Here is a 24,970-nt window from a genome sequence, read left to right as displayed (position 1 = left end):
CACAGGCACATGCTGTTCCTGACAGAACACGGGGAGGTCCACTCCACATGAAATTCTTGCAGCAGAAAGTAGCTTTTGGGAATGCATTTTGCGCCCTTCCAGTCATTTTTTTCTAGGGCATTTACCAAAAAATAAAATATTTAATGGGAAGCCATTCAGGCTCGGAGAAGTAAGCCTTGATTGGCTTCCCCTTGAACTTTTCCACATCTTGTCAAGTTACAACCACAAACATAAACATCATTTAAAGCGATTTCATGTGATAGACCAAATGGCGTGAACATGTGAAGGAAAATGACACATGATACACACACATATGCAGAACACACAGTTTATGGCTTGCAAAAGATCTATACTTCTTGAGCTTGTGTAAATTGCACATGATTTTATGTAGGAGGCTTCACAGGAGGGGGGGGGGGGGGCGGGGGGCTACGTATGTATCATTTTCCTTCCACTTCACAATTATGTGCTAATTTGTCCATCATACGAAATCCAAATAAAATACATTTAGAATTGTGGTTCCAACGTGTGGAAAAATTCAAGAGGTATGCATCTGAAATCAGTTTATAGCACATATCTTGGTATACATTTCTTGGGTTTTCCAAACTTCAAGAATTTAACAGGGGATTGTTTTCGAAGGCTCGTCACTTTTGTTGTCACAAATTGTATTAGAGTAATAGTCCACTTCAGTTCCTCAGGGTAGATATGACAGGTTTTTTGGACTTGAACGTACCGGTTTGTTCTATTGTCAGGCCCAAAAATATACAGGTATGTTCTCTAGCTAAGCCAGGATTCAAGGGTACTAAAGCATTATGTTGTTATGGTAACACGCCAACGACAATGGTATGATTTTCCTATGAGTTTGTGGCAAAATCATACGCTTTTTTTCACACAATGAGTGAAAATAGATTACAATGATACATTTGATTTATGCTGCCACTATTGAATCTTTTTAGAATTGATTAATGTATCCATTATTCAATTAATTAATCAACTAATTGGATGCATTTTAATTTTGTATTACGTATTATTACAAAAGCATTTTCCCCCCTGATTAGTGTTTATTAACCAGTGATTGGTAGTTATTTTATATTTCATATTCGAATAGTGATTCTAAAAGGGGGGATTGATGTTTTACTATGTTACCGGTTCAGTCATTGCTTTCCAAAGTAAAAACCGATGTTTGCAAATGTCTTATTTTGATTAAACGCAGAAGCGAGTCTGTCTTCTTTCGTGAAGAACTACACAAATTACTGTTACTGTTGATATGCTAAAATTAGAGCATTTGGACAATTTTAAATGGAAAAAAAATACTCTAAACGGTTACTCGATTATTAACTAATAACTAATTTAACTCTATTAAATATATTTGGTAAAAAAAAAATGGTAAGGATTGCTATAATGATTTGCTGCAGAAGGAACTGGTCAGCCACGAAGATACGTTTGTCCAGATTCATTTCCACTTACTACATTGCTTAATCAATCAGCTCATTGTTCAATTTATGTATTTATGTATTGATTGTTTCACTCATGGCTCAAAGACCTTTGAAAAAGAGTTTCGGAAGATGATGCAACCACAGTCGTTTGCTTTTGTGAAGTTTTAAAGGCCCGGTGTCTGGGCAGCAAGATGGCATATTTTGATTCCCTGTAAATGAGTGACATTGGATATGTGAGGATTCTGCATGATGATATACAGTCCTCGAGTTATGTCGTACGTGACCTACGTCATTTCGACTTAAGGCGCCCGTGCCTCGTCCGTAGCACCTTCTTTTTCGCTCATTTCCCACAGTAATCGCGGCATTTTAAAGTTATTTAAGTTGTGTTGTTGTTAACCTCCAGCAACGCATGTCCATCGAGCAGATCGGCTCGCCATCAGGCGCGTCACATTTCCGTGCTTGAATTAGTTCCGCTCTGCCGTCCGTCAGCTATGAATGTCCGTTTGAAAAAACGAAATGTTTGATCCGGCTCTTCCGGGTCGCGCAAATATGTTTTTTTTAAAATTACTGTACAAAATATTTTGATGTACATATCGACTTTAACTCTTTGACTGCCAGACGTTTTCAGAAAAGGGATGCCGCCAGTGCCAGCCGATTTAAGCATTTTGACTGATTTTCAAGGTCCACAGAAAATGTTCTGTTTGGACTATGGAAACACACGTACTACCAAATGAAAGATTGGACTTTCATCTTTCATCAGAAAAAAAGAGTTTGTTTCTACCTTATTCCGTTCTTTAGTAATCAACAATAGAAAATGGTTAGTTTGACCCAATTTCGCCTGTGTTGGACCAAAATACGGAGAAATCAAGCTTTTAGTGAAACGATATTATTTCATGCATTCTAGTGAATTTGACACTTCTTTTTGTCCATGAATGATGCCACAAACACCTAAATAGTGCTTTACTTCTATAAAACACTACCACCAAGAATGAAAAAGTGTTTTTTGATAGCAAAATACGTTTATTTACATACAGTGTAACAATTTGACAACAATTTGGCAAACTATTTACAAATGTGTGCAACTGTGGTGCTATTTACAAATATGTGGATGTTTCAACGACAGTTTTTCTTTTTGTAACACTCTCCTGCGTGCAAGGAGACGCAACAGCATTTGCACAAGATTGCCTCTTCGCGTGCGCCACTTTCTTGCAGGCCGTTTTTTTCCGGGGAATAGCAAGTATATACTGCAGTGTGTCATCAAGTCTAATATCAGGATCATGCTACGGTTATGTTACGGTGGTGTTACGTCTCGCTTCCCCGTGTCCTTCAGTTGCTATACCGGGTTGGTAGGAGATGTTCTGATCCATTTTATCCACTCCATTCATGGTGGCATCGTAGTCCAGAAACAGTGTCTTCTCCGTGATCAGACTGTACCCGCTCCTCCGATGAATATGCATTGGACTCGGGGTACTCTTCATTGTCCGATCGAATGTCCGCTTGTGCAGCTCCGCGTTTTCCGGCCTTAGCAGCGCTAGCCGCGCTAGCCGCGCTTTGCCGGTGGGGCTTACTACGTGTTCATAACAGTCACGTTGGCGTAGAGCTCGGAGTCATCTTCATCATCATCATCAATCTGCATTGGTCGATGCCAACTCTCCATCGCCCGATCGAATGTCCGATTGTGTAGAAGTACCCGGCCGGCTATTGTGCGCGTTTTCCGGCCTTAGCAGCGCTAGCCGCGCTAGCCGCGCTTAGCCGTGAGGCTTACTACGTGTTCATAACAGTCACGCCAAAGCTTCCAACTTTGGCGTAGAGCTCGTTGTCATCATCATCGTTGACATCAATGCGCTTTTTAGTATTGATTGATGCTTTCCGTCTTTGAAAAAAATGCTCAAGCTGAGCTGCTTGTAACCGGTTGCTTGGTCAAGCCATTGTGGCTTGGATCAGCCATTGTCTCCTCAACACTCTAGCTCCGCCTCACGTCTTCTACTGACGCCCACGGTGGGCGGCCCATCCAACCTTGTGCAAAGAGAGTCATCGCTGCCCTCTAGGGGCCAAAACGAGTCTTTGACTAATCAGATCAGCCTGATACTTTCAGCACAGCTGCCCAAGGCTTTCCTGCACCCGTTTTTGAAAAAAAAAAAAAACAAACATAGGGGACGTCTTTTAACGTCCTCGGCGCCCTTCCCTAGGTTTATGCTAAACGTTTTATAACGTTTATGGCAGTCAAAGAGTTAACGGTGAAATCCGACATAAGTCAACATTCGGGTTACATCGCCAGCGTAGGAACGGAATTTCGCCGTAACTCATATTACAGTACATATTATATCAAGAGAAGTGGCTCTCTGTGTCTGATAGCATAACATATTTATTTTCATCAAATTCAACTGATTCTGAATAAACTACATTGTCTTTGTATCTAATGTGAAAAAAAAAAACCCCGTCTGGACGAGGTTGAGTTTCAGCCTAATGATGCACCCGCTGTCCCCTCCAAGTGTGTCCCCCACTGTCACCCGGGGACAGTGATGCTGACAATGATTGGTGGCTATGTCCTGCTCTCTTCTCTCCCCCTCCCGTCCATCGCTACCGTGCTCTACTTTTATCTGGCCCAACTTGCTGCCCCTGGCTTTTAATACAGAGCTTGGCTCGCCATTAATCAAAGTCAGAGCCTCTCAGTGTCTGGCTGTGACAGAGGGAGGCAGAGAGGATTAAATGAAAAAGAGTTCAAATGTAGTGAAGAAAGACTGAAATATTTATATAATTGTCGAGCAGACCCAGAAGACTGCATCATTAATTTCACGACATAGCTGTCATTTTAAAAGAATTTATATTTTATGGTGAAACCGAATTTTATCAAACTGTCCTGTAACTAGGTATGCACTAGGGCGATACCGATACTGGTGCTTCGTTTTGACAGTTACACACCACAAGACTTTTAAGTGTAGGAGCAACGTAAGCCATGTGGAGACTGCAAATTATGCTCCGCAAAATGGATGATTAACTCAGGCGGCCACAACGCTCGCATCATAAAGCTACGACTGCCCTGCGATCCGTCCGAAAAGTTTTGTGCTCGGCGCCGGTCGAGTCAGAAGTTCCTGTCACAAAGTGCCGTTGGAGGCAATGGTGTGCTAATTTTTTGACGAGGACAAGCAGCACTGTCGACCGTAGTCACACCTAAAAAAACATCCAACCAGTGTTTTACATACAAAATAAAAACTGGATATGAACACCTCCGGACCGTCAACGAAATGGGACCACACCTCACTTGCCCTTCCATCAACTGACAAAAAGCCTTTTCACTGATGAACTCATATGTTCCCAAAAACGTATAAATATGTTCTATTTTAAATATTACCATGCTCCCAAAGACGTATTTATACAGTTTTATGTTTGTTTGTTTTTTTATGCTAGAGCATACGGAAGGCTTTGATGCAGCCTCTGAACTAAAGACAATTCTTGCAGTGGTAGTTATTACAAAAATGGCCAGCAGGTGGGAGCAGAGTATAAGAGATCAACCAGGGCCATGTTGCAAAGAGCTCTTCCCCCCACTGTTTTAAACATATTTGTGAATAATGATGACAATTTGCTATATAATAATGCTAATTGCTGCAAAACGGAAACAGATAAAAAGATAAGTTTTTTGTTTTTCTTTGTGATGAAAGAACAGACGAATCTTTATTTTGGTAGGTTCCATGTTTTTCATAGTAATAGAACACAATATTCTGTGGGCCTTGCAAAATCAGTCAAAATCCAGTAAAACAGCCGGGAGCGGAGAGGGTTGCTTCAGTGAAAATGGCTGCGAGTGAATGAGTTAATCGATTATAATATGGTTATTTAAACAAAATATTCAAAAACCTATCAAGAGCTAATAATTCAAACCCAGAAGTTACACCTTGAAGTTCGTACTCAGCTTCAGTTATTAACGAGCACATGGTATGATAATGGCTCAGCCGATCTCTTAAAAAAAAACAAAAAAAAACGGCAGCCTATTTGTGTACTGCTGACAAGCCCAGTTGTTGTTTTTGTGTTACAATTGTGGTCTGCGGTTTGTGATTCTGGCACATCACTGCACTAAGTCATGTCCTAATAGGAGTTTAGCGTGCAGGCTGCAAACATGTGCCAACCTTTGTTGTGTCAGGTGTCGGTTGAGCAACTGTCCTGCCTATTAGGGAGGTCTCAGAGGACCAGACCAACCATGACTATGTGGTAATGTGATATATTATTGTCATATGATAGAAAAGGACACTGATCAAGAGTTAACAATTAGTAAAAATCACAACGTAAACATAACCGTATAAAAAATGTAAAATGTTTTAATGCCATTGGCAAAAATCACCTGAAAACAGGAGAACCTGAACATTGTGTGAATGCAGGTCAGTAGAGCTGTCAAAATTAATCGATTAATCAACAAGTAATCATTTATCAAATTAATCGACAACTATTTTAATAATAGAGTAAACATTTGGAGCCTTTTTTTATTTCAAATTGTCCAAATTTTCCGATTTCAACATACCAACAGTAAGCTAATTGTTCACTGATTTCTGTAAGTCCCTCATGAGAGAAGACTGATTATCGTCTGTGTTTAATTAAAATAAGACATTTGCAAACATCTGTTTTTGCTCCGGAAAACAATTAACAAATTGGTAACATAGTACAACATCAATCCCCCTTTTTATTGATCACTATACAAATAAGAAGTACGAAATAAACACCAATGACTGGTTAATAAACAGTAATAGGGTGGGGGGGGATAAATGCTTTTGTACTGAAAAATTAAAATTAATTCGATTAGCCGATTAATCGATTGAATACTCGATAGATTAATCAATTCTAAAACTATTCGATTGTGACAGCACGACGTCAGTGAGATGATTTAACTCTCCGATATTCTAGCTCTGATCCAAAACTGCGATAGTGAAGGTTTCACCTCTCTTAAGACAGCCAACAGTCCATTTGTGATCGATTCAAAGCCCTGGGGAAGAAATGACCTGGGCGAATGAAAATATCCTTAAGCCTGTGCGAGAGAAGAAACAGACCAGATGAAGACATAGGATGTAACCAGAAACAACATAAGGAATGGTGTCTCCAATAGCCACCGATGTTGTGTGCCTAAAATCTTCTTCATTGTCAAATCAGGATATAGTGCAGACCACCATGAATCTGGTTGTTTGGATTCCAGTTGAACGTGTCACTTTTTTTTTTAAATCTCGCTAGAGGCTCTTACTCTACGATGGTGGTGGATGTTGATTTTACATTGTGGTGGAAAAGCTCTTCAGACAAAGAGCCATAAAAATTATTGTTTGTAGCTATATTTGGCATCTTTAGTCAGAGGGATGCTGGCTCACAATGTAGGTCAAGGATGATACAGCAATAAGTTCAGAGAAATATTGAGTCTGCCCCACTAGATAGAAAATACTTGTGGGAGTGTGTAGAGGAAGAAAAATACTCTTTGCATTTCAGACTGTGGTGAAGGTTCAATGGCTAGGAGGGATTACACAAGAAAATGATGACTTTATAGTATCTTTGCCGTCTCTGTATTCTTTTTCATTTTTTTCAGGTTTCCAGCCAACATATTTGTCTGTGGCGACCCGCAACTTATATGATGTCAGGTCGTAAAACATGGGGTGAAATATGAATAGTGCTATTTTGTTTAAAGACTCAAAGTCTGTGAGGGAAAAATGAAAAAATGACTTGTGTAAAGGGGTAATTTACAGTATATGATTGAAAAGAGATGGATTTAGGTCAAAAACCTTACAGGGGTCTAAAACCTTACAGGGGTCAACAACCAAAATATCAGCCAATGTTCATATTTTCAAAGGATAATTTGTACAAAATTCCTGGGAAATCACAATGACTTCTCATGGTGGACATCACACGTTGGTGAACCCTGGTATCAGGATTCATTAAAATACTTGTGTTATATTTACGACACGTGTGGCTACGTTTTTCCTGGACAGCGCAGGTGGTTGAATGAGGTCCTAAATCACAGTATCGATCAGACCATCTTCTCAGACACACGCTGGAATCGAGGGCGAATTCATTGGCCTTTGCAGCTATTCACACTGCATCCCTTAAACACTCTTTTCACCTGCGTGATTAATTCCTATTCCCCTCCCCTGCCATCTTCCCTTTTCCTTCCACGTGCACTCATATTTCTAACTGATGTGACCTCTTTACTGGTTCCATTACACAACGATTTCTCATGACCCAAAACCGTAGAGTATAAATCCTGACCAAGACTGATGATTTATCGCCGTCAATAATCAATAACCTGATGGAAATTATTCTTGTTGTATAGTGGGAAGGTCATGTTATTATTATTATTATTATTATTATTATTAAGACATAGGGGTGTGAATTGCCGAGTAGCCGGCGATTCGATCCGTATCACGATTTATAAGTCATGATTTGATTCAATACAGACTACAAATCTATAAGTCGATTATTGCAATTTTCTTTACTCAAATCAAATTTAGGAAATTGTAAACTTGTACATTTGCACTGTTAGATTAGCAAGAAAATGTATTTATTAATCTGAAACCTATAACTGTGAGCCACTGTATTTAACAAACAGGTTGCAATCTGTGACAGGGTTGAACAACATTGAATCAAGTGGGAACCCTAACTTAGATGTTTTGTTGAACATTTCCATCAAAAATTGATGTTTAAACATCGATTTGGCTGCATATTGAAATGATACGAGAATTGTGTGCTGTAATATCGCGATATATCGGCAAATCGATTTTTAACACCCTTATGAGAGCTTCATTTTAAGGATAAGTTTCTTGGTACTAAAAGTCAATGCTCTTTGGCAAAGGATGAACATTGAACATTCATGCCCCCTGGCAGTCACAATACAAATATATAATCTTGCAAATTAATCTTACAGAGATTGAAACCGGTAAAGCAACAACAACAAAATAGCATCCTTTGTCGATCAAGTGGAATTGGTTGCTAATCATACCCTTAGGTGACAATTCAGTGAGCCCACAAAAAGTGAACCGCGGCACGGCGAGAGACTGTACTGGCATGGAAACAAGCGTTCAGAAAATTCAGATTCTTATATCCTATAAAAACAGTCATAAAAAGAACAACAATTAATTGATCATCGGTTATCCACATAGTCGATCAAGCAAAATGAGTCAACGGCTCGCTCCCGAGTGAATATTGTAGTCCAGCCCATAAGAGACGTGACAACGCTCATCTAATCACCTTCCATGTTTCTTTCTTTTCCTAGTGCAAAGCACTTTCCCAGATTGATTTATGAAAGAAATTCCTTTCTGAAACAAACCATCTGGTGTATCAGGTTCCAATTAAAACGTCAAAAGAGGTTTCATTCCAGTGAAATACATAACTGCAGGGAAGAATTCCAGCTGACATGACAACCGGTTTTTGTGAACCAACCTGAGAATATATTTGGACGTTTTTCATATTTGCCCTGCAAGATTCTGCATGGTCAACTTCCCCTTGTGTAATAGGAACAACGTGATTACCTGGCAACAAAAGGCCACAAAGACGCACGCTTGGCAGATTACACTTCATTACTGCAGCCAACCTCGATAATAGACATTGGCATTTCTTCGTCTCCATCTATCTGTCAAGCACGCTATTAGCCTGTCAAAGAGCTATAGACCACCCTGGTAATAAGGCCCATTTAGTCTCGTTTCCCTCGCTTTCACTGCCGTGGTTGCACTGTTTTGCTTGTCTTCTCTCCAACCTTGGACTAATTCTTGAATTCAGTTGAAATCCTTCATCGTGTTTCTAAATAACTGATAATAAATTGAGGCCTTTCAATTTTACACAAGGACCTACGCTGTGTGAAGAGAATGTGAAATTGTACTCCCAAGTTGTAATCAACTAATATCAGCTGTTCATCCCCATTTTCCTCTTGATAGTACTGTATTGTGGCACTCGTTTTCCTTTTGTAATACATTACTGTCAAAAGGAAAATGAGGGCCACCAGACCCAAAAACAAAGCGCTGACATCAAGTATTAGTAGAGCCTGGGCTTCCAGGCAATGCCACGGCAGTGCTTAAGCAAAAGGGAATAACTGTTGAAGATTGACATATTGTTTTTAAAATACCATCCATCAAGCCATCTTTTTTCCCACGCAAAACACTGTGAAGTATGCATGGTGATTTCTTCAAATTGTTCAAATTTTTGGACATTCTGTTTTCTTGGTTTTTATGAGCTGGAAGCCCAAATAATGTAAAAATAAACAAATAAGTACTTGAATTTACTGAAGTTGTGGGCCCTGAATCTATAATCTATGAAAGTTTGACTTTTTGAATGGAATTACAGAAATTATTTAACTTTTCGAGGATATTCTAATTTTTTGACGAGCGCCTATAGTTACTGATGCAGGTTTGACTGATGCATGCAGATCAAAACCGTCTGGCCAAATTAACCATTAAACAGATCTTTGACCTGTAATTAGCTACAGTATGTGTATTAAATGTACACATTTTACTCTAAACTGAGTCTATTTGGTCCCACTCTAAATAGAGTAAAATGTATGTAAAGTGTTTCTGGTGTTTAAGATTCACTGATTGTCAGACCCACCTAAGTGGGGCAAAATTCATTCACCGCATTAGACCCATCCCCTGAGGGAGCGGTGAGCAGCAGCAGCGGCCACGCTCGGGAATCATTTGGTGATCTAACCCCCCAATTCAAACCCTTAATGCTGATTGTCAAGCAGGGAGGGAAATGGGTCCCATTTTTAGAGTCTTTGACCCGGCCAGGGATTGAACCCACAATTTCCCAGTCTCAGGGCGGACACTCTTTAAACCCGCGGGTCCTCCGCCTCACCCCCTCGCCTCGCTCGCCACCGCCTCGTTTAAGACTCCCCTTTCCCCACGTCCACTCAACCTGGTCCAGGTTGGGTGCCAGCGCGGCCCGGCCGCCTCGGAACCTTACCCGCAGCCATCGGGTACGCAACTCTCCCCAGGCCGCGTTCAAAGCTCAGCCCTGTGTTGTTGCGCGCCCGCTAAATGGGCTGTGTGGAAATAGAATAGCTATGAACTATGCTGCATGGGTCATTTTGCGCCGCACGTGAGCAGAAATAACCGGTGTTGTTGAACGGATGCGGTTATTTAAACCTGATGTTTAAAAACCACGGTTAAATCGTAAAACCGGTTAATTGCTGCATCCCTTGTCACCATGAGGCCACTTCAAAAGCAAATACGCACGTTTTTACACCACCTCATACGTCAACTACGGCAGTGGTCCTCAACCCTGGTCCTCTGGGACCGGTATCCAGCCTGTTTTCCATGTCTCCTACAGCCAACGCAGGTGGGAATCGTTATCAGGCTTCTCCAGAGCTTGCTAATTAGCTGATGATATGAATCACCTGTGTTGGCTGCGGGAGACATGGAAAACAGGTTGGATACCGGTCCCCGAGGACCAGGGTTGAGGACCACTGAACTACGGTTCATCTTTACCCTCACTGCAACTCCACGTTACCAAGCAAGCCTTATCGATTTTTGGCCTTTATTTTTAGTCCTGACCTTGCGTTTCGAGAGCATGAAAAAGAACGGATAGACAACACAACATTCTTGACACTTGCACAAACTGAGGAAAATATAGGCAGAAGGTCAATTTCACTGGTTGACTGAAGCTCCAGCACAGGTACAGCCTCCTCCAGGCTGGCAGACAAAGTATTGACCACAGGTGAATCTGACCAGCCGTCGCACTAGCGTAAACGCGTAGTTCCACATGACTGTTGACACGGACGTGGCAAAAATACGATAATAGAATATACAAAAATAATAGCAACTGAAGTAAAAACAAATTCTGTTCCTGTGCGTTTTGGCATCTTGGAGGGCAGTGTGGTGCCGTGCATCCATGGTGTACAAACTTAAAGTGAGTACAGAAGAAAGTTACGACTGAATTATATTAAAATAACTCGTTTTCAAACATTGGGCAAAATGTGTGCCTTTGTGTAGTGTTATCTCACCTGTGGGTATGTGTTCCCACAGGTGATGTTGTAATATCACCGTCGATGGTGACGCCCGGTGACCTCATGGCCGCCCAGCAACCACAATGAGGGAGACTGAGCCGCGCCAATGATGTCACGTTCCCTGACTGGGTCTCAATGTACGACATACTCTTGTTTTGATGGTGATGATGCGTAACCTCGCAGGCGCCAGCATGGATGCAACAATCTGTGGGGATGTGTAGGTATGACACTTAAAACCCGGGAATGCTATTGTAGCATGTGTGCAAGCTTACGCTGATGAAGCTATCCTCCACCAAAAGCGCAATTCTGGTTCTCCAAAAATACAATGAAACAGTTTATTCCTCAAGTACTCTGAGATTGGCAGTTGATGCCAGGTTTTAGACGCTGGTGTGTTGTTGCCGTCACCCAATTTGAGTTAGGTGCGGGCATAGAAACCACAAAGTGGGTACTTGAGTCATGGTCCTACGTCACAATGGCGCCAAAGTCGCTAGTTTCTGCATGCCTTTGCCTTTCGGAGGCTATCACGTGCAAACAACAAACCTCACAGATGTCTAATTTAAAAACATGTCACAGACTAATTTTGGCATAACACAGTGGAAACAATTGGATTATGATGGAAGGGGATTTTTTTTTTTTTTTGGAGTGGTGTGTAGCCTTCGGCGGCAGCAGAAGTGGAGACTCGCTGTGCTCAAAACAAAGTCTCATTAAGCAAAGACCCAAAGAAAACAACAAAGAGGATTGTCAGCCTGCGACTTGCAGATGTGAGCCTCAAAGCGAGAAAAAGACAGCATTTCTAAATGTTGTTACCATTGTTAAATAGCAAGAGCAACTTAAATGCCTTGCGAAAAATGCAAACCGGGGCTATCACTATCATTGGTTGGCTCTCGGAACAAACCGCAAAAGGAAGGAATGATGGCGCCTGTCACAGAACTGGTCGGAATATCAAATTTCCAGTCCTTTGTTTTGATTCAGGCAAGTGAGGGTGCTTAGATTGGATGTCGGTTTATAGCCAGCTAGCATTTTGCTTCAAGCGTCGGAGTTAAGACTTACAGTTAAGCTACAGTCTCCTACAAGAGCTTTGGGATGGCAAGGTCAATTGAATTCCTTTGTTTTTATTGTAAAGTGAAGACTTTTAGGTTTCACATCAAAAGATATGAGAGAAAAACAAAACAGAAATACACCTTTTATTTAATGCAATTTCACTTTGGTAGAGGTTAATCTTGGTCTCAGGACTTCATCAGTAGGGAAAACAATTGAAGGTCTTGGACTGGCCAAGTCATTCATCGGACCTTAAACTAATTGAGCATGCACTCTTAGGTTACAGTTGGGTGAAACATGGACCAATTCTTTACTTGGGTCAATTTGACCCAACTTTGAGTCAATAAATGGGTCATTTTGGTATAAAACAACCCAGAAAGTTGGGTCAAATTGACCCATAAAGTTGATCGGTCCAATTTTGATCCATAATTGGGATACTTTTGTACACCGTCTAATGCCCGAAGCCAGCTGGGATAGGCTCCAGCGCCCCCCGCGACCTTTGTGAGGACAAGCGGTTATGAAAATGGATGGATGGATGGAATTGGGTTACTTTTGACCCAACTGTTTTTAGAGTGTGCATTTTACCTCCTGAAGAGGAGACTGAATGAAGAAGCCGCCCAGAATCAAATTGAACTGAAAGAGGCTGCAGTAAAGTCCTGGAAACAGTCTGGATAAGTCAATGGGTCACAGGCTCGATGCAATTATTGGCAAAGGTTACGCCACCAAATATTCACTGTTGTTTGTTCCAATACTTTTGCTCACTTTAAAAGTGGGTGGCTTCAAACAAAAGGTGCTCTGCCCTGAGTTTTTCCAACACATTTTTGTCTCACACTCATCTTTTGATCTGAAACCCAAACGTCTTCAGTATACAACAAAAACAAAGGAATACATGTCCTTTGGTTTTGCAGTCAGCCGTCCTGAGAGAAACTTACCACAAATTTTACCTTTGCGCTGCGAGAAAGGGCAAAGCTAAGGCTACAAAAGTTTACCAAAGACCAATACTATAAAGTAAATAATGACTTAATTACGGCAATATTCATCGGTCATCACTTACCGGCCTGGTTGGTGGTGATGTCGATAGACACATGCTGAGACGGATAGGGACTCTTGTTGCTGACGCCGTTGACAGCCTGTATCTCGAAGCTGTACAGGGTGTGCGCCAGCAGGTTGCTGATGAACACCCTGGTCTCGGTCAGACCCAGTTGGCGAGGGACGAATTCCACATTGTCGTCACAGTGGGAGCAGGCGCGCCGGTCGGCCTGGCACTTCTTGCACAAGATGTTGTAAACCACATCGCCCCGGCCGCCCGTTTCTCTTGGAGAATGCCACTCCAGGATCACAGAGGTCTCATTCACAATGGATATGACGTTCCGTGGGCTGGATGGGACACCTGCAAAGATGCATGGCACTTTAAGGCAAAGGTCGGTGAATCCTGGATATGTATACCAAACAAGAGATTAAATAGTAATAGTAAATGTTACTCTAAAAAGACTATATTCAGTCCCAGTCTAAACTAGAGTAAACTTTACAGTTGGAAGTGAGTAAAATATTCAAACATTTTATTATTATTTTTTTTTTTTTTAAATCACTCAAGGGTTGGGGAACGATCACAGAACCTTTAGTTTGGGAGATGGCCAATCAATCCGCTGAGCGATGCCGTTTCTATCCCATACTGACTTCGTATCGATATCGTATCAATACTCGGACTGTAATATCGATCTAGTAGTTTATTTTTATTATACATAATATTTTACTCTTTCCAATGTAAAATTTACTCTGTTTAAACAGGGACCGACTATAGTGTTTTTCAGAGTAAAATTTACTCTGTGAAATTTACTGTGTAGGGAATCTAGACGTAAAGGACGTGGTTGCAAAAGACAAATGATATTTTGTGTGATTCTTTGTAATTGGATCGATTTAGTTAACTTAATGTGTTGTTGGCAAAAGACACTTTTTTCTTTCCCCTCTTTCTTCAGCACGATTGCAATGCTAATTTATTCCCCTCACACCCAGAGGAATCATACAGCGAAACGTTTGTGTCTATCAAACATTGGTTATTTAGCAAAATGCAGTGTTGCATGGAGTATTCTTATCCGAGTGGCTCTGGAGATTCAAGCTCCCATTCACTCCCCAGGAGCAAAACCTCCAAAATGATATTCATGGGAAAATCACACAACGATAAAACAAAAATGCTTTGCTCGAGTGGCGCATTCAGATTCGGCTGCCTAAAAAGGGTCTCGTTCGCCGCCATCCCCCAAATGGAGTACGGTTCTTTAAGAGTTCAAATGATGGCGCAGATTTGTCGCTGCGTGAAGCTGCTCAGTGATCTGTAGGCCCTAAGATAGAACGCGTGGCCGTTCAAAGAGCAGCACAGTGCCAAAGCTGCTTAGGTGCAGTAAGGCTTCCCTGGAGACCGGATATCAAAGCTATTTATCCTTGTGAAGTCTGACCTTTATATTAAAAGAAGCTGAACGAACCCATTTCTCACATAGCGGAAAGCATATCAAAACTTGCCCATTTCTCTAATATAATGATATTCTTCTCTTTCCTTTGACATAAAGTAGAACATTTAGTTTTCCTTAGTTTATGACTGTGGAAAGACGTTCGTTTCAACAAAGCTGACAAAGACATGACAATGACACAAGGGCTAACGACTGAGCTAATTCCTGAAAGTCAGGAAAATATTAGAGGAAAATTGGAAGAGCTTCAACAGCAATTTGACCAGTGAATGCAGCAACTTCAGAAATCTTTGAAATTTTATCTGAAAATTTGTGGGGCTTGGTTAAAAGTTGTAACCACATAGAGTGCTTTGTACTGATTGTGTGTCTGATACCCTTAAAAATCAGTTGGGCCCATCTTTAGAAATCAGACCATAATCTCTGATGATTGGTGGATAATTATGCCTTGTCTTTACTACAGATGTAATTTATTTAGAAAACAATTGGAAATTGACAACCAGCAGAATTAAGAAGCTTTCAGCTGAGTTATTTTTAATACGGTGACTTTAATGCTGATATTTTTGCTTTTGTGGTCCCTCAAACTATAAAATAACTAAAACAGAATTAATATAGGACTTTTGATGGCAAAATGATAACGTATCGATACATATAAATAGTGCTGTAGTTCTTGAGATCGGTTTTGGTCTCGAGACCAAACCCTTTTTAAGGGTTTCGGTCATGTCTTGGAATCAAATACATTTTTACTCTGTTTTGTTTTGGTCTCGGACAGGGCGGACTCTGGATTTTTGATCAAGACTGGTGGAGAGCATGTCAGTATGACTGTGATCAGTTAGAAATGTAGAATGCAAATGTTCTTTGGAAAATGACATTTATCATGGCTTGTTAGTCTCTATTCAAGTATGAGAAGAAGTGAAACAACACATTTGCTTAGATTTGAGATTTGTTTGATTGTACTATTTCAAAAACAACATCACATTTGTTTTTGTTACAAATGTAATGAAAAAAAGACACTGGTCATTTTGTTCTGTTTATTTATCCATCCATCCATTTTCTTAACCGCTTATTACTCACAAGGGTCGCGGGGGTGCCGGAGCCCATCCCAGCTGGCTTCGGGCAGTAGGCGGGGTACACCCTGAACTGGTTTCCAGCAAATCGCAGGGCACACAGAGACAAAACACTCACACTCACACCTAAGGACAATTTAGAGTGTTCAATTAACCTGCTGAGCAAGTCTTTGGAATGTGGGAAGAAACCAGAGAACCTGGAGAAAACGCACGCAGGCACGGGAAGAACATGCAAACGCCACCCAGGAAGGCCGAAGCCCGGACTTAATCTCACGTCCTTTGCACTGGGAGGCGGACGTGCAAACCAGTCATCCACCGTGCCGCCCTCTGTTTATTTATTTTTGAAATATACAGTCTTGATCTTGTCTCAGTCTCAACCTCCAAAAGCTTTGGTCATGTCTCGGTCTCGATAATCTCTGGTCTCGATATTGTCTTGGTCTCGGTTGGTGTGGTCTTGACTACATTACCTATCTTTGAGGAACTGAGTTTGAGGCGCCTACACTTTACCCAATTCAAACCTGTTGCAATTTCTGAATTATTTCTGATTCACTTGCTGGTTGGAGTAAAGGGTTGGATTCCAGTTAAATACAATCATTGATGGCAGTAAATGAGTTAAGTGTGGGAATTACTTCATCCTTTGTATTGTTTGACCAAAGACATATTGTTTTTAAATTGTGAAAAAAAAGGTACAGTATGACTCATTAAAATTGTTATCATGCATGATAAGAAAAAAAATGTTTTTTATTTGTGTTTAACCTTAAGGGTTCCACTGGACTTTTATTCTGCCGTATTTGCATTGGTTACATGCAGTACACACAGACACAAATCCAATGTACTTTTGCATAAATACATGACCGAGGTGGGACCTCAATGGTGTCCTGCTTTGGGCAGAATTCAGTGATTTGGTGCCTTGCTCAACCTTAAGTCCAGTTGTTAAGAAATGAACCACTGCCACCGGTTTGGTGTCCTGCCACTGACACCTCAAAGAAAGCCTTTTCTGCATAATATGTTGACACTAACAAGATGAATCATCATCATTTCTGCAAAGCCTCGTGAGTTTGTCCCCTGGATCTGCAATGAAGTGGGTCCTCGGCTTAATGTTCAAGCAGCGAGCCGTCGGTGACAAAGAGAGCACGACCCTATTGGTGTGATTATTATGGTCTGGCTGAGAGGACAACATCTCCACATACCTGCTGAAATGGACCATAAGTAGCTATGGGATGACTGCAATAGGTCATATACTGTAAGAAGGGTCACAACTCCACTTATAGGGACATCATGTTCTTCACATGGTTGTGTAAGTATATACACATCATTTACATCTGTCCATGTGGAAAATGCATGTGACATGAGCATCTGTGTAATTCATAGACCTTTGGAAAAATAACTGTGACTTATGTCATCCATTCTAGGGGGTGACAGAGGACCCCCACCCCGTTGTCCTGGCTCCAGCTGAGCTACACATGTGCTGGAATGACATTGGAAATCAGATGTGACTGCCACTTATCCAGTGATTTGCAGACCATTACGACAGCGAGCCCACGTCCGTTTTAATTGGCCGTAGGATTTAATTTGTAGGGAACGTTCCTTACAGGCTCTCAGCTGGTCTTCATTTGGCCACGCCAGTCACAATTGTTTATGCTTCGTTCATGTATCTAGTATTTCAGGGGAGGGATATCATCATATCCAGGCATGCTGCGTTGAAAAAGGGTCTTTAATTTAATAGTGAAATCAGATGAACAGTGCAAGCAACAAGTTCATTCGCTCAAGGGCAGTGAGTGGGTGTATTACGGTGCAGATGTTATTTGTGTTCCATCCGTGCAATTAGATTATGCACTATTGAAAATATGTACTTTTGTGCTGTTAAAAGGCAAAACAGACAAGAATTTTGGAAGGCAAGGGAGTTTATAAGTTCTCCTTGTGGTTGCGCAGGTACTCTGACTTCCACCCACATTCCCCAAAAATACATTGTAAGTTGATTGAAGACTGAATTGTCCGTAGGTGTGAATGTGTTAATGTTTGCTTTCCGTATTTGTTTGCTGACGATCTTTTAGAGTGTACTCCCCCTTTTTGTCCCTTTTGGTTAAATGGATTACAGGTAACGAATGTTAGATTTAGGCCCAGTTCTGGGTCATGGCAAAAATTGAAAAGTTCAGGGAGAACTCCTCCGCCAGTCCTATCTTTAATTCCTGCAATATTATACTACCAGTAACAACCAGAAGACTGCATAATTCTCAAAAGTTGAACTTTTTATTTGATGGCAGAAAGATTGAGTATACAGCTGTGGAGCCTTTTTCTCTAAATGAGGATAAAAGGTCTAATTTGTCCAAAATGGTTTTGACTCTTATACTGCTTGGCTGCCCACCTACATGGGGGTGCGGCTCTGCCTAACTCATGTGACAACGTGTGACCTTGATAGTCTTAACTGGTTTCAACTAGATGTGTGCGCCAGAGTGCAGATGGATAGAAAGATGCCAAGCCAGGATGACAGATCACAGCGACACAATGGCATAGCTCAAGTCACCTATATAATTATTAAGAGGCCTAATCTAACATCAATTTGTACACAGTTTTTGCACGTGGGGTACGTATACAGCACAGTAAGATATAGGTATTGTGTCTCTTATCTACTAATATTAACTCATTCACTCCCAAGCCAATTTCACTGAAGCAACCCCCTTTACTCCCGGCTATTTTACTGGATTATGACTGATTTTGCAAGGCCCACAGAATATTGTGTTCTATTGCTATACAAACATGGAAATATTAGTCTCTTCTTTCATCAGGAAAAAAAAAGTATATTTGTATCTGTTTCCGTTTTGCAGCAATTAGCATTAGAATAATATAATAGTTTCATCATTATTCACAAACCTGTTGAAAACACTGAGAAAAAGAGCTTGTTGCAACATGGCCCTGGCTGATCTCTTATACTCTGCTGCCACCTGCTGGCAATTTTTGTTGTTGTAATAACTACCATTGCTTCTCTCTTCAGGTCAAAAGCTGCATTAAAGCATTATGTATGCTCTAGCATAAAATAACATAAAAAACATATAAATATGTTTTTGGAACCACGGCAATATTTAAAATAGAACGTGTTTATAAGTTTTGGGGAGCAAATCAGTTAAAAAGCTTAACATCTGAATGTGAATCCCCTCAAGTTAAATAACCATCTCTGACTCAAACATCTTCTAATTAGCAAATTAATACGTTAGCTGTTAACAATATTTACTCCTGCAAGCCTCTGGCAAATAAATTTCAGACAGGATTCAGGTTTGAATTTCCCACCCACTGTCTGTAGATGTGACATCATTGACCAGCTTTAAGGCTTAGGTAACATGAAAATTATGAATCCTCTGTGTCTATGCATGTTTATGAAGCGATCCTCGGACTTCTGCAGGAGATGACAGTAGGTTATGAGCTGCCCGTTATTTAAAAAGCATTTGACAGAGGCTGTAAAAGCCAAAAGCCTAGTTCCTGTCCCTGGATGCTAATATGACGAGTGCCCTTGTGTCTAAAATGAACCCTTGTTTACTCGTTTCCCACCGAATGGCTGGGGCCTCATGTTTCTGCTCTTTTAAACTGTTTGTTTTGTGTTGCTGAAATAGGCTTGAGGGAGCAACAGAAGGTCCCTGTGTGCCGATACCAATCACAGCCAGAGTAGCCGAAAGGAGCACTGGAGGGTTGTGTGGGTTGGTGAGAGCTCAAATACATGTCATGAAGACTAATATTTTGGTGGGTGTATGTGAGATGAGAGATGGTGGGTGTATGTGGTTTGCTGGCACTCTACGCATACACATATCAGAGATTTAATACAACAGCTGTATTAAAAATTCCGCCGTTACAAAAAAAATTCAGTTTTGAGTGACTGTGTCAAAAAAGGTACTATGGAGGTATATGGAGTTTGTAGCAGTGAAAAACTGCACCGCAAAAAAGCACATCAGGTTTTGGGGATTCAAGTCAACCAAGATCTACAGTACTCTTATGTTGTAGTGCAGAGATGGATAGTAGTCAAAAGATGTGTATTGGGTCCAGATGAGGCTATTAGAAGCACATTTTCAACTCTCCCTGTACTTAAGCATGGTTGAATTACATTACAAATATTTTGCTCATGTAGCTGGCATTGGTAGTTTCCAAGAAATAAAAGTGTACAGAATGTTTTCTTTTTCTCCATCTATATACATAGTAACCTTGACTGTCTGCATTTGCTATTCAAAATGACATTCGCCACCCGATGACCAAATTAACTCGAATGAGTTACTCTACGTACTTTTGCCGAAACACACATCATAGGCCAACAAATGAAAAATCCAATGTCTGGAACATGCTTGGCCAGTTCTTCACCTTTATCCTCAGCCTCCTTAGCAAAACAGTGGTCATCTTGGAAGTGTGTTTTGGGGTAATTATCATGTTGGAACGCTGCCCTGTGGCCCGGTTTCCAGAGGGAGAGGATCATGCTTTGCTTGCGTATGTCAAAGTACATGTTGACATTCATGGTACCCTAAATGAACTTTAGTTGCCCAAAGCCGGCAGCACTCATGCAGCCCCAGACCATGACACTACCACTACCATTGCTTGACAGGAGGCTAGAGACATTTGTCTTTGTACTCCTCACCTGATTGCCGCCACACATGCTTGGCAGCATCTGAACCAAATAGCTTTCTCTTGGTTTCATCAGACCACAGGACATGGTTCCAGTAATCCTTGTCTGCTTGTCTTCGGCAAACTGTTTGTGGGCTTTCGTATGCATCATCTTCAGAAGAAGCTTCCTTCTGGGATACAGACCAATTTGGTCTGGTTGGTATGGTCTGAGCACTGGCAGGCTGACCCCCAACCGTTCAACCTCTGCAGTCTTGGTGGCAGCACTCATACATCTATTTTCTAAAGACGACCTCTGGATGCTAGATGGTCTTGTCCACTGTGCTGCAGCTCAGTTTCAGGGTGTTGACAATCTTTTTATAGCCTAGGCCATCAGTATGTAGAGAAACAGTTCCTTTTTTTCAAATCTTCAGAGAGTTCTTTGCCATGAGGCGCCATGTTGAACTTTCAGTGACCAGTATGGCCAGATTTAACATACCTGCTCCCTATTCACACATGCAACCTTGTAATACCAATGAGTCACTGCGTAGTAATGATCAATTTGGGCATTTTCACTTAGGGGTGTACTCACTTTTGTTGCCAGGTGCTGCATAAATGTGAGGGGTGTACTCACCTTTGTGAGATAATGTATACCTTTCAAACACATACAGTATGTTGTAAATCAAACATAACCTCATACCAAACCCCTTATCAGGTCGTCAGAACCTTTTTTAGCCTATACAGTATCTTTCTTATTAGCTCTTGCTGTAACAATGCTCCCATGTTCTTTTTTTACTGGTATGATGAACACGGTGCTTCATTCCTGCAAGTACCATTCTCTCTTATGACCCAATCAGCACTGGTTCCGCTGTCTGACTTGCCTTAGCTACCACTCAGCTTGTCACACCTCCTCTTACTCACATACCGAGTGGGGAAAAAAATTCCATGGAAATGTTTACCGATTAAACTATTCTCGAGGCAGGGCTACGTCTGACTGGTGTATCAAAATTAGCAGCGAGGAAATGGGCTCATTGTCAGACACAAGACTTGCTGCTGCCACTGTCCCCTAACTCCTAGGCTGGAGTCAGTACAAGATGGTAGATTGGGATAGTGAAGAGATGAGATAGTATGGCCTTCCCCTGGGGCAGGGGGGGATGAGTGGGAGTGGGTGATGACGTGAAGCTCCCTGCTGACAGAGGCAGACGCCGGACTATCCATCAGCAAGCTAATCAGGGCGATCTGGAGCACACAGGGACCAGCACCTCTGATGCAGTCCTGCAAAAAGCGCTAGAGCTTCTGCTGCCACAGAACGGCCTGATTTACGCTACGCTACTGCTCTTATCAGGCCCGACTGCGTTGAAGAGATTCTTACAAGGATGATCTCACTGCCTACCGCCTGCTGAGATCTAGGGAAGCCAGACCTAAGCTAAGCTACCACTATGTAGTCAAAGTAGCATTGGATAAGCTGTTGAAACAGAATTTCTTCAACACAAATTTGAGGGTGAATTGCAGTGTATTTTTTGTGATCAAAGGGGCAGTTGACATTTTAAGGCATCTCTCACATTTGAAGCTTTTTTCTCTCTCCTAGTACTGCCCACTGAAAAAAAAGCTACTATAAAATTTGTATTAGATTTGTTTCCCTTCAACTAACAGAACACCAAGTGTGAGATGTCAATCAGGTAAGATTGGGGAACATGCACAACAAGCACTTTGCAGGCTCTCCAAGCCTGCAACAGATTTTAGGCACCCCATCCCAAGGGCAAAAGCTGTCAATCCGTTTTATCAAAGTATTTCAAGTCAATGTCATAACCACCCTTCAGGTTTCTGAGCGGAAAGATACAGTAAGTCAGATAACTGGCCGTTGTGCCTTTACTGTCTTCACTGGAACACTAAAAGCCCCCCCCCCCCCCCCCCCTGTCTTGATCTCAAAGCCATGAAGGACAAATGACAGTACCTGGACTCTAAATGTCCTGAAACTCTAAACTCTGTCTTTAGATGTAAATATTTGGAGTGCAAACGTTCATTACTAGCCGTTCTAAACCTGAAATTGATTGTGACCAGAAGAATTAAAGTCACAACCTCAAAAGGTCACTTTCGCAATGATATCAAAATGACCAAGGAATTGTTTAGTGCCTGGCTTTGCTCTCTAACCAGTACAAATACAATGTACGTATGCTTACGACAAATAATCAATTATGGTGTTACGACTTTCGGCTTGTCCCATCGTGGGTTGCCACAGTGAATCACTTATGTGATTCGTTTGGCAAGAGATGCCTTTTCTGATACAATCCATCTGTTCATTACACTGGGGAACAATTTGGGAAAAAAATGTTGAGTTGGATTTTTTGTACTGATTAAAACAAAAACTGGCATGCTGATTAGCTCTAGTAAGACTGTAGTAAGAAGAGCTGATGATTGGACTAATCTACAGCTACTTGGCAACTTGTTTGTGCAGTCACAATTGAGACAGTGTGGTAGAGGTGTGTGCAGCTGCTAACAGGTCAGTATTTTCAATATCTGCAAAAATAAAGCTTATAGTAGCAATTAAGAGGATTAGAGCTGTCTTTTTTCTTGCACATTATTGAGTTCTATTTTGTTTTACCTATAGCTCAGAAACTTGATGTTAAAGAAAAAAACTGATATCAAGTTTTGGATTCCGTACCCAAATTTATTTATTTTAAACAACAGATCTAACTAAAAATTGTATTACCCAGTTTTATCCCGCTTGGGTCCGGCGACGACTGCTAATTAGGACACTGATCGGAAATCGACAAGTACAGTACCATCTGCACTAAAGACAGCAGTATGTAACACTAGACCATCTGACTAATAACCGTATATGATATACCGTGAAAACCACTAAGTGTGAGCTTCAAGACTATTAATTGGGTGTGACAATCAGTGGCACTTTTAACTTTAAAGGAATGACGTTACATCACCAAATTGAAAAGAGAGATAGTCGGCATTTAAAAACCAAACCAACTAGAGTGCAACACTCCACTTGGGACCTCTTGGAAAGATGGCTTGGGGGGAGTTGAGTGCCTCAAGGTACAAGCAGATGGCGCACTCGATGGAGCAAGCGCTAATTCACCAGAGATGTGTTGTGTGCCGTGCCAAGGGAGGCCAGCCATGAGGAGAGAAGCTCCAAAGCCTAAAGGTGTGGATGAATTCATCGGGGAGCAGTTGGAACAGCCAAGCAGACAGCTGCGCTGCAGTGGGGCTCCTCCACAGCCTTAAGGCATTTATTTTAAGAGATTAAAAAAAACTTGTTTTTATGCCCATTAGATTCACTAGTAGATAAGCAATTAGAAAAAAGTCCCATTAGCCACGACTGTATAATGAAAACTCTAAATGCAAAATCATACTATTAACCTGCTGTGAGAGAAGCAGCAGAGAGGTAAATACAGTTTTTGCAGTAATAATAGTGCTCTGCATTGCGTATGTGTGGTAACAGGGACAGCAGGAAGTCTCGGCATACTAGTTGTATTTAATCGTAATAAGTCAACTATGATGCTGTGAGAGGCTTTATTGGATCTCCAACAGATAAGGACAGTGTTGCTTCGCAGCATCTGCCCGAGTAATTAGGACTTGAGGGGATGACAGCAGACGGACAGAAAAAAGAAACAACAGGGATATCTAAACCAAGAGGAACTTTAATCAACCTGAGTGACAAAGTGTTCAAATGGAATCACAAAAGTTGAACAGCCACAGAAATGGGAAATAAAAGTCTTTGTTTTAAAATGTCCGGAAATAAAATATGCCTCTAAAATGTTGCAAAATGGAGTTTGACCTGCTCCCATACATGAATACGTGAGGTTGGGTAACGTGTGCTGCCTCTGTTCACTAATTATTTAAGATATGTGTTTTGCTTCTTCTTCTTTTTTTGCTTGTTTGTTTTTTGCCTTTTTTCCAATAGCAAGAATGTTTGTTACACCGCACTTTTTTTTTTTGTGGCATTCTCCACATGGCTGAGTGCAGGATGGCCCATGTAGGGCAGTGGCCTGGCGCAAGCATGTCCATATTTCTCACTGCTATGCAAGCAGTTAGCCTGGTGGCTGTTCCCGCTGGTTTGAATGTAAAGAAAATTGCGATGTCACTTGTCATGGTACATCATTTGTCATTGGTCAAAAAGCTCAGGGCACTGCATTTCTTATTTCCTCCATGTCATTTACGGCTTCACCAAAATCTCTTGTTACTCTGTGATTTGTGATTTGGTTCTTTATTGAACATATAAGCACAAAGAAAACACATTACAAGTCTAAAATATAAATTGAAGTAAAAAAGAAAAAAAAGAATAGGAAGAAAGAAAAAAGTTTATATGTTCAAAAGGGATAGGAGGAAGTTAAAAACATATCTGGTCATACCCCGTATTAATTTTTATGTTAATAAAATAATAAGGTAATGTATTTCAACAAAATAAAATGTATAAACCTAATCATATATACA

General features: G+C 41.1%; 1 protein-coding gene across 2 annotated transcripts in view; it reads right to left on the bottom strand.

Moving 5' to 3' along the window:
* Positions 1–24,970, bottom strand: part of ephb1 (EPH receptor B1) — a 238,604-nt gene that overhangs the window by 65,220 nt on the left and 148,414 nt on the right. For both annotated transcript variants that reach the window (XM_086072304.1, XM_086072312.1), the window contains exon 5: positions 13,481–13,816. In XM_086072304.1, the coding sequence (XP_085928430.1) occupies positions 13,481–13,816 (336 nt within the window). The remainder of the gene's footprint in view (positions 1–13,480; positions 13,817–24,970) is intronic.

Source organism: Leptonotus elevatus, chromosome 1 (assembly GCF_054856555.1).
Source record: "Leptonotus elevatus isolate MCC_2025b chromosome 1, RoL_Lele_1.0, whole genome shotgun sequence".
In the NCBI taxonomy this organism is placed as follows: domain Eukaryota; kingdom Metazoa; phylum Chordata; class Actinopteri; order Syngnathiformes; family Syngnathidae; genus Leptonotus; species Leptonotus elevatus.
The sequence above is the reverse complement of the archived record's forward strand: the minus strand, read 5'-3'. Positions and strand labels throughout refer to the sequence as shown.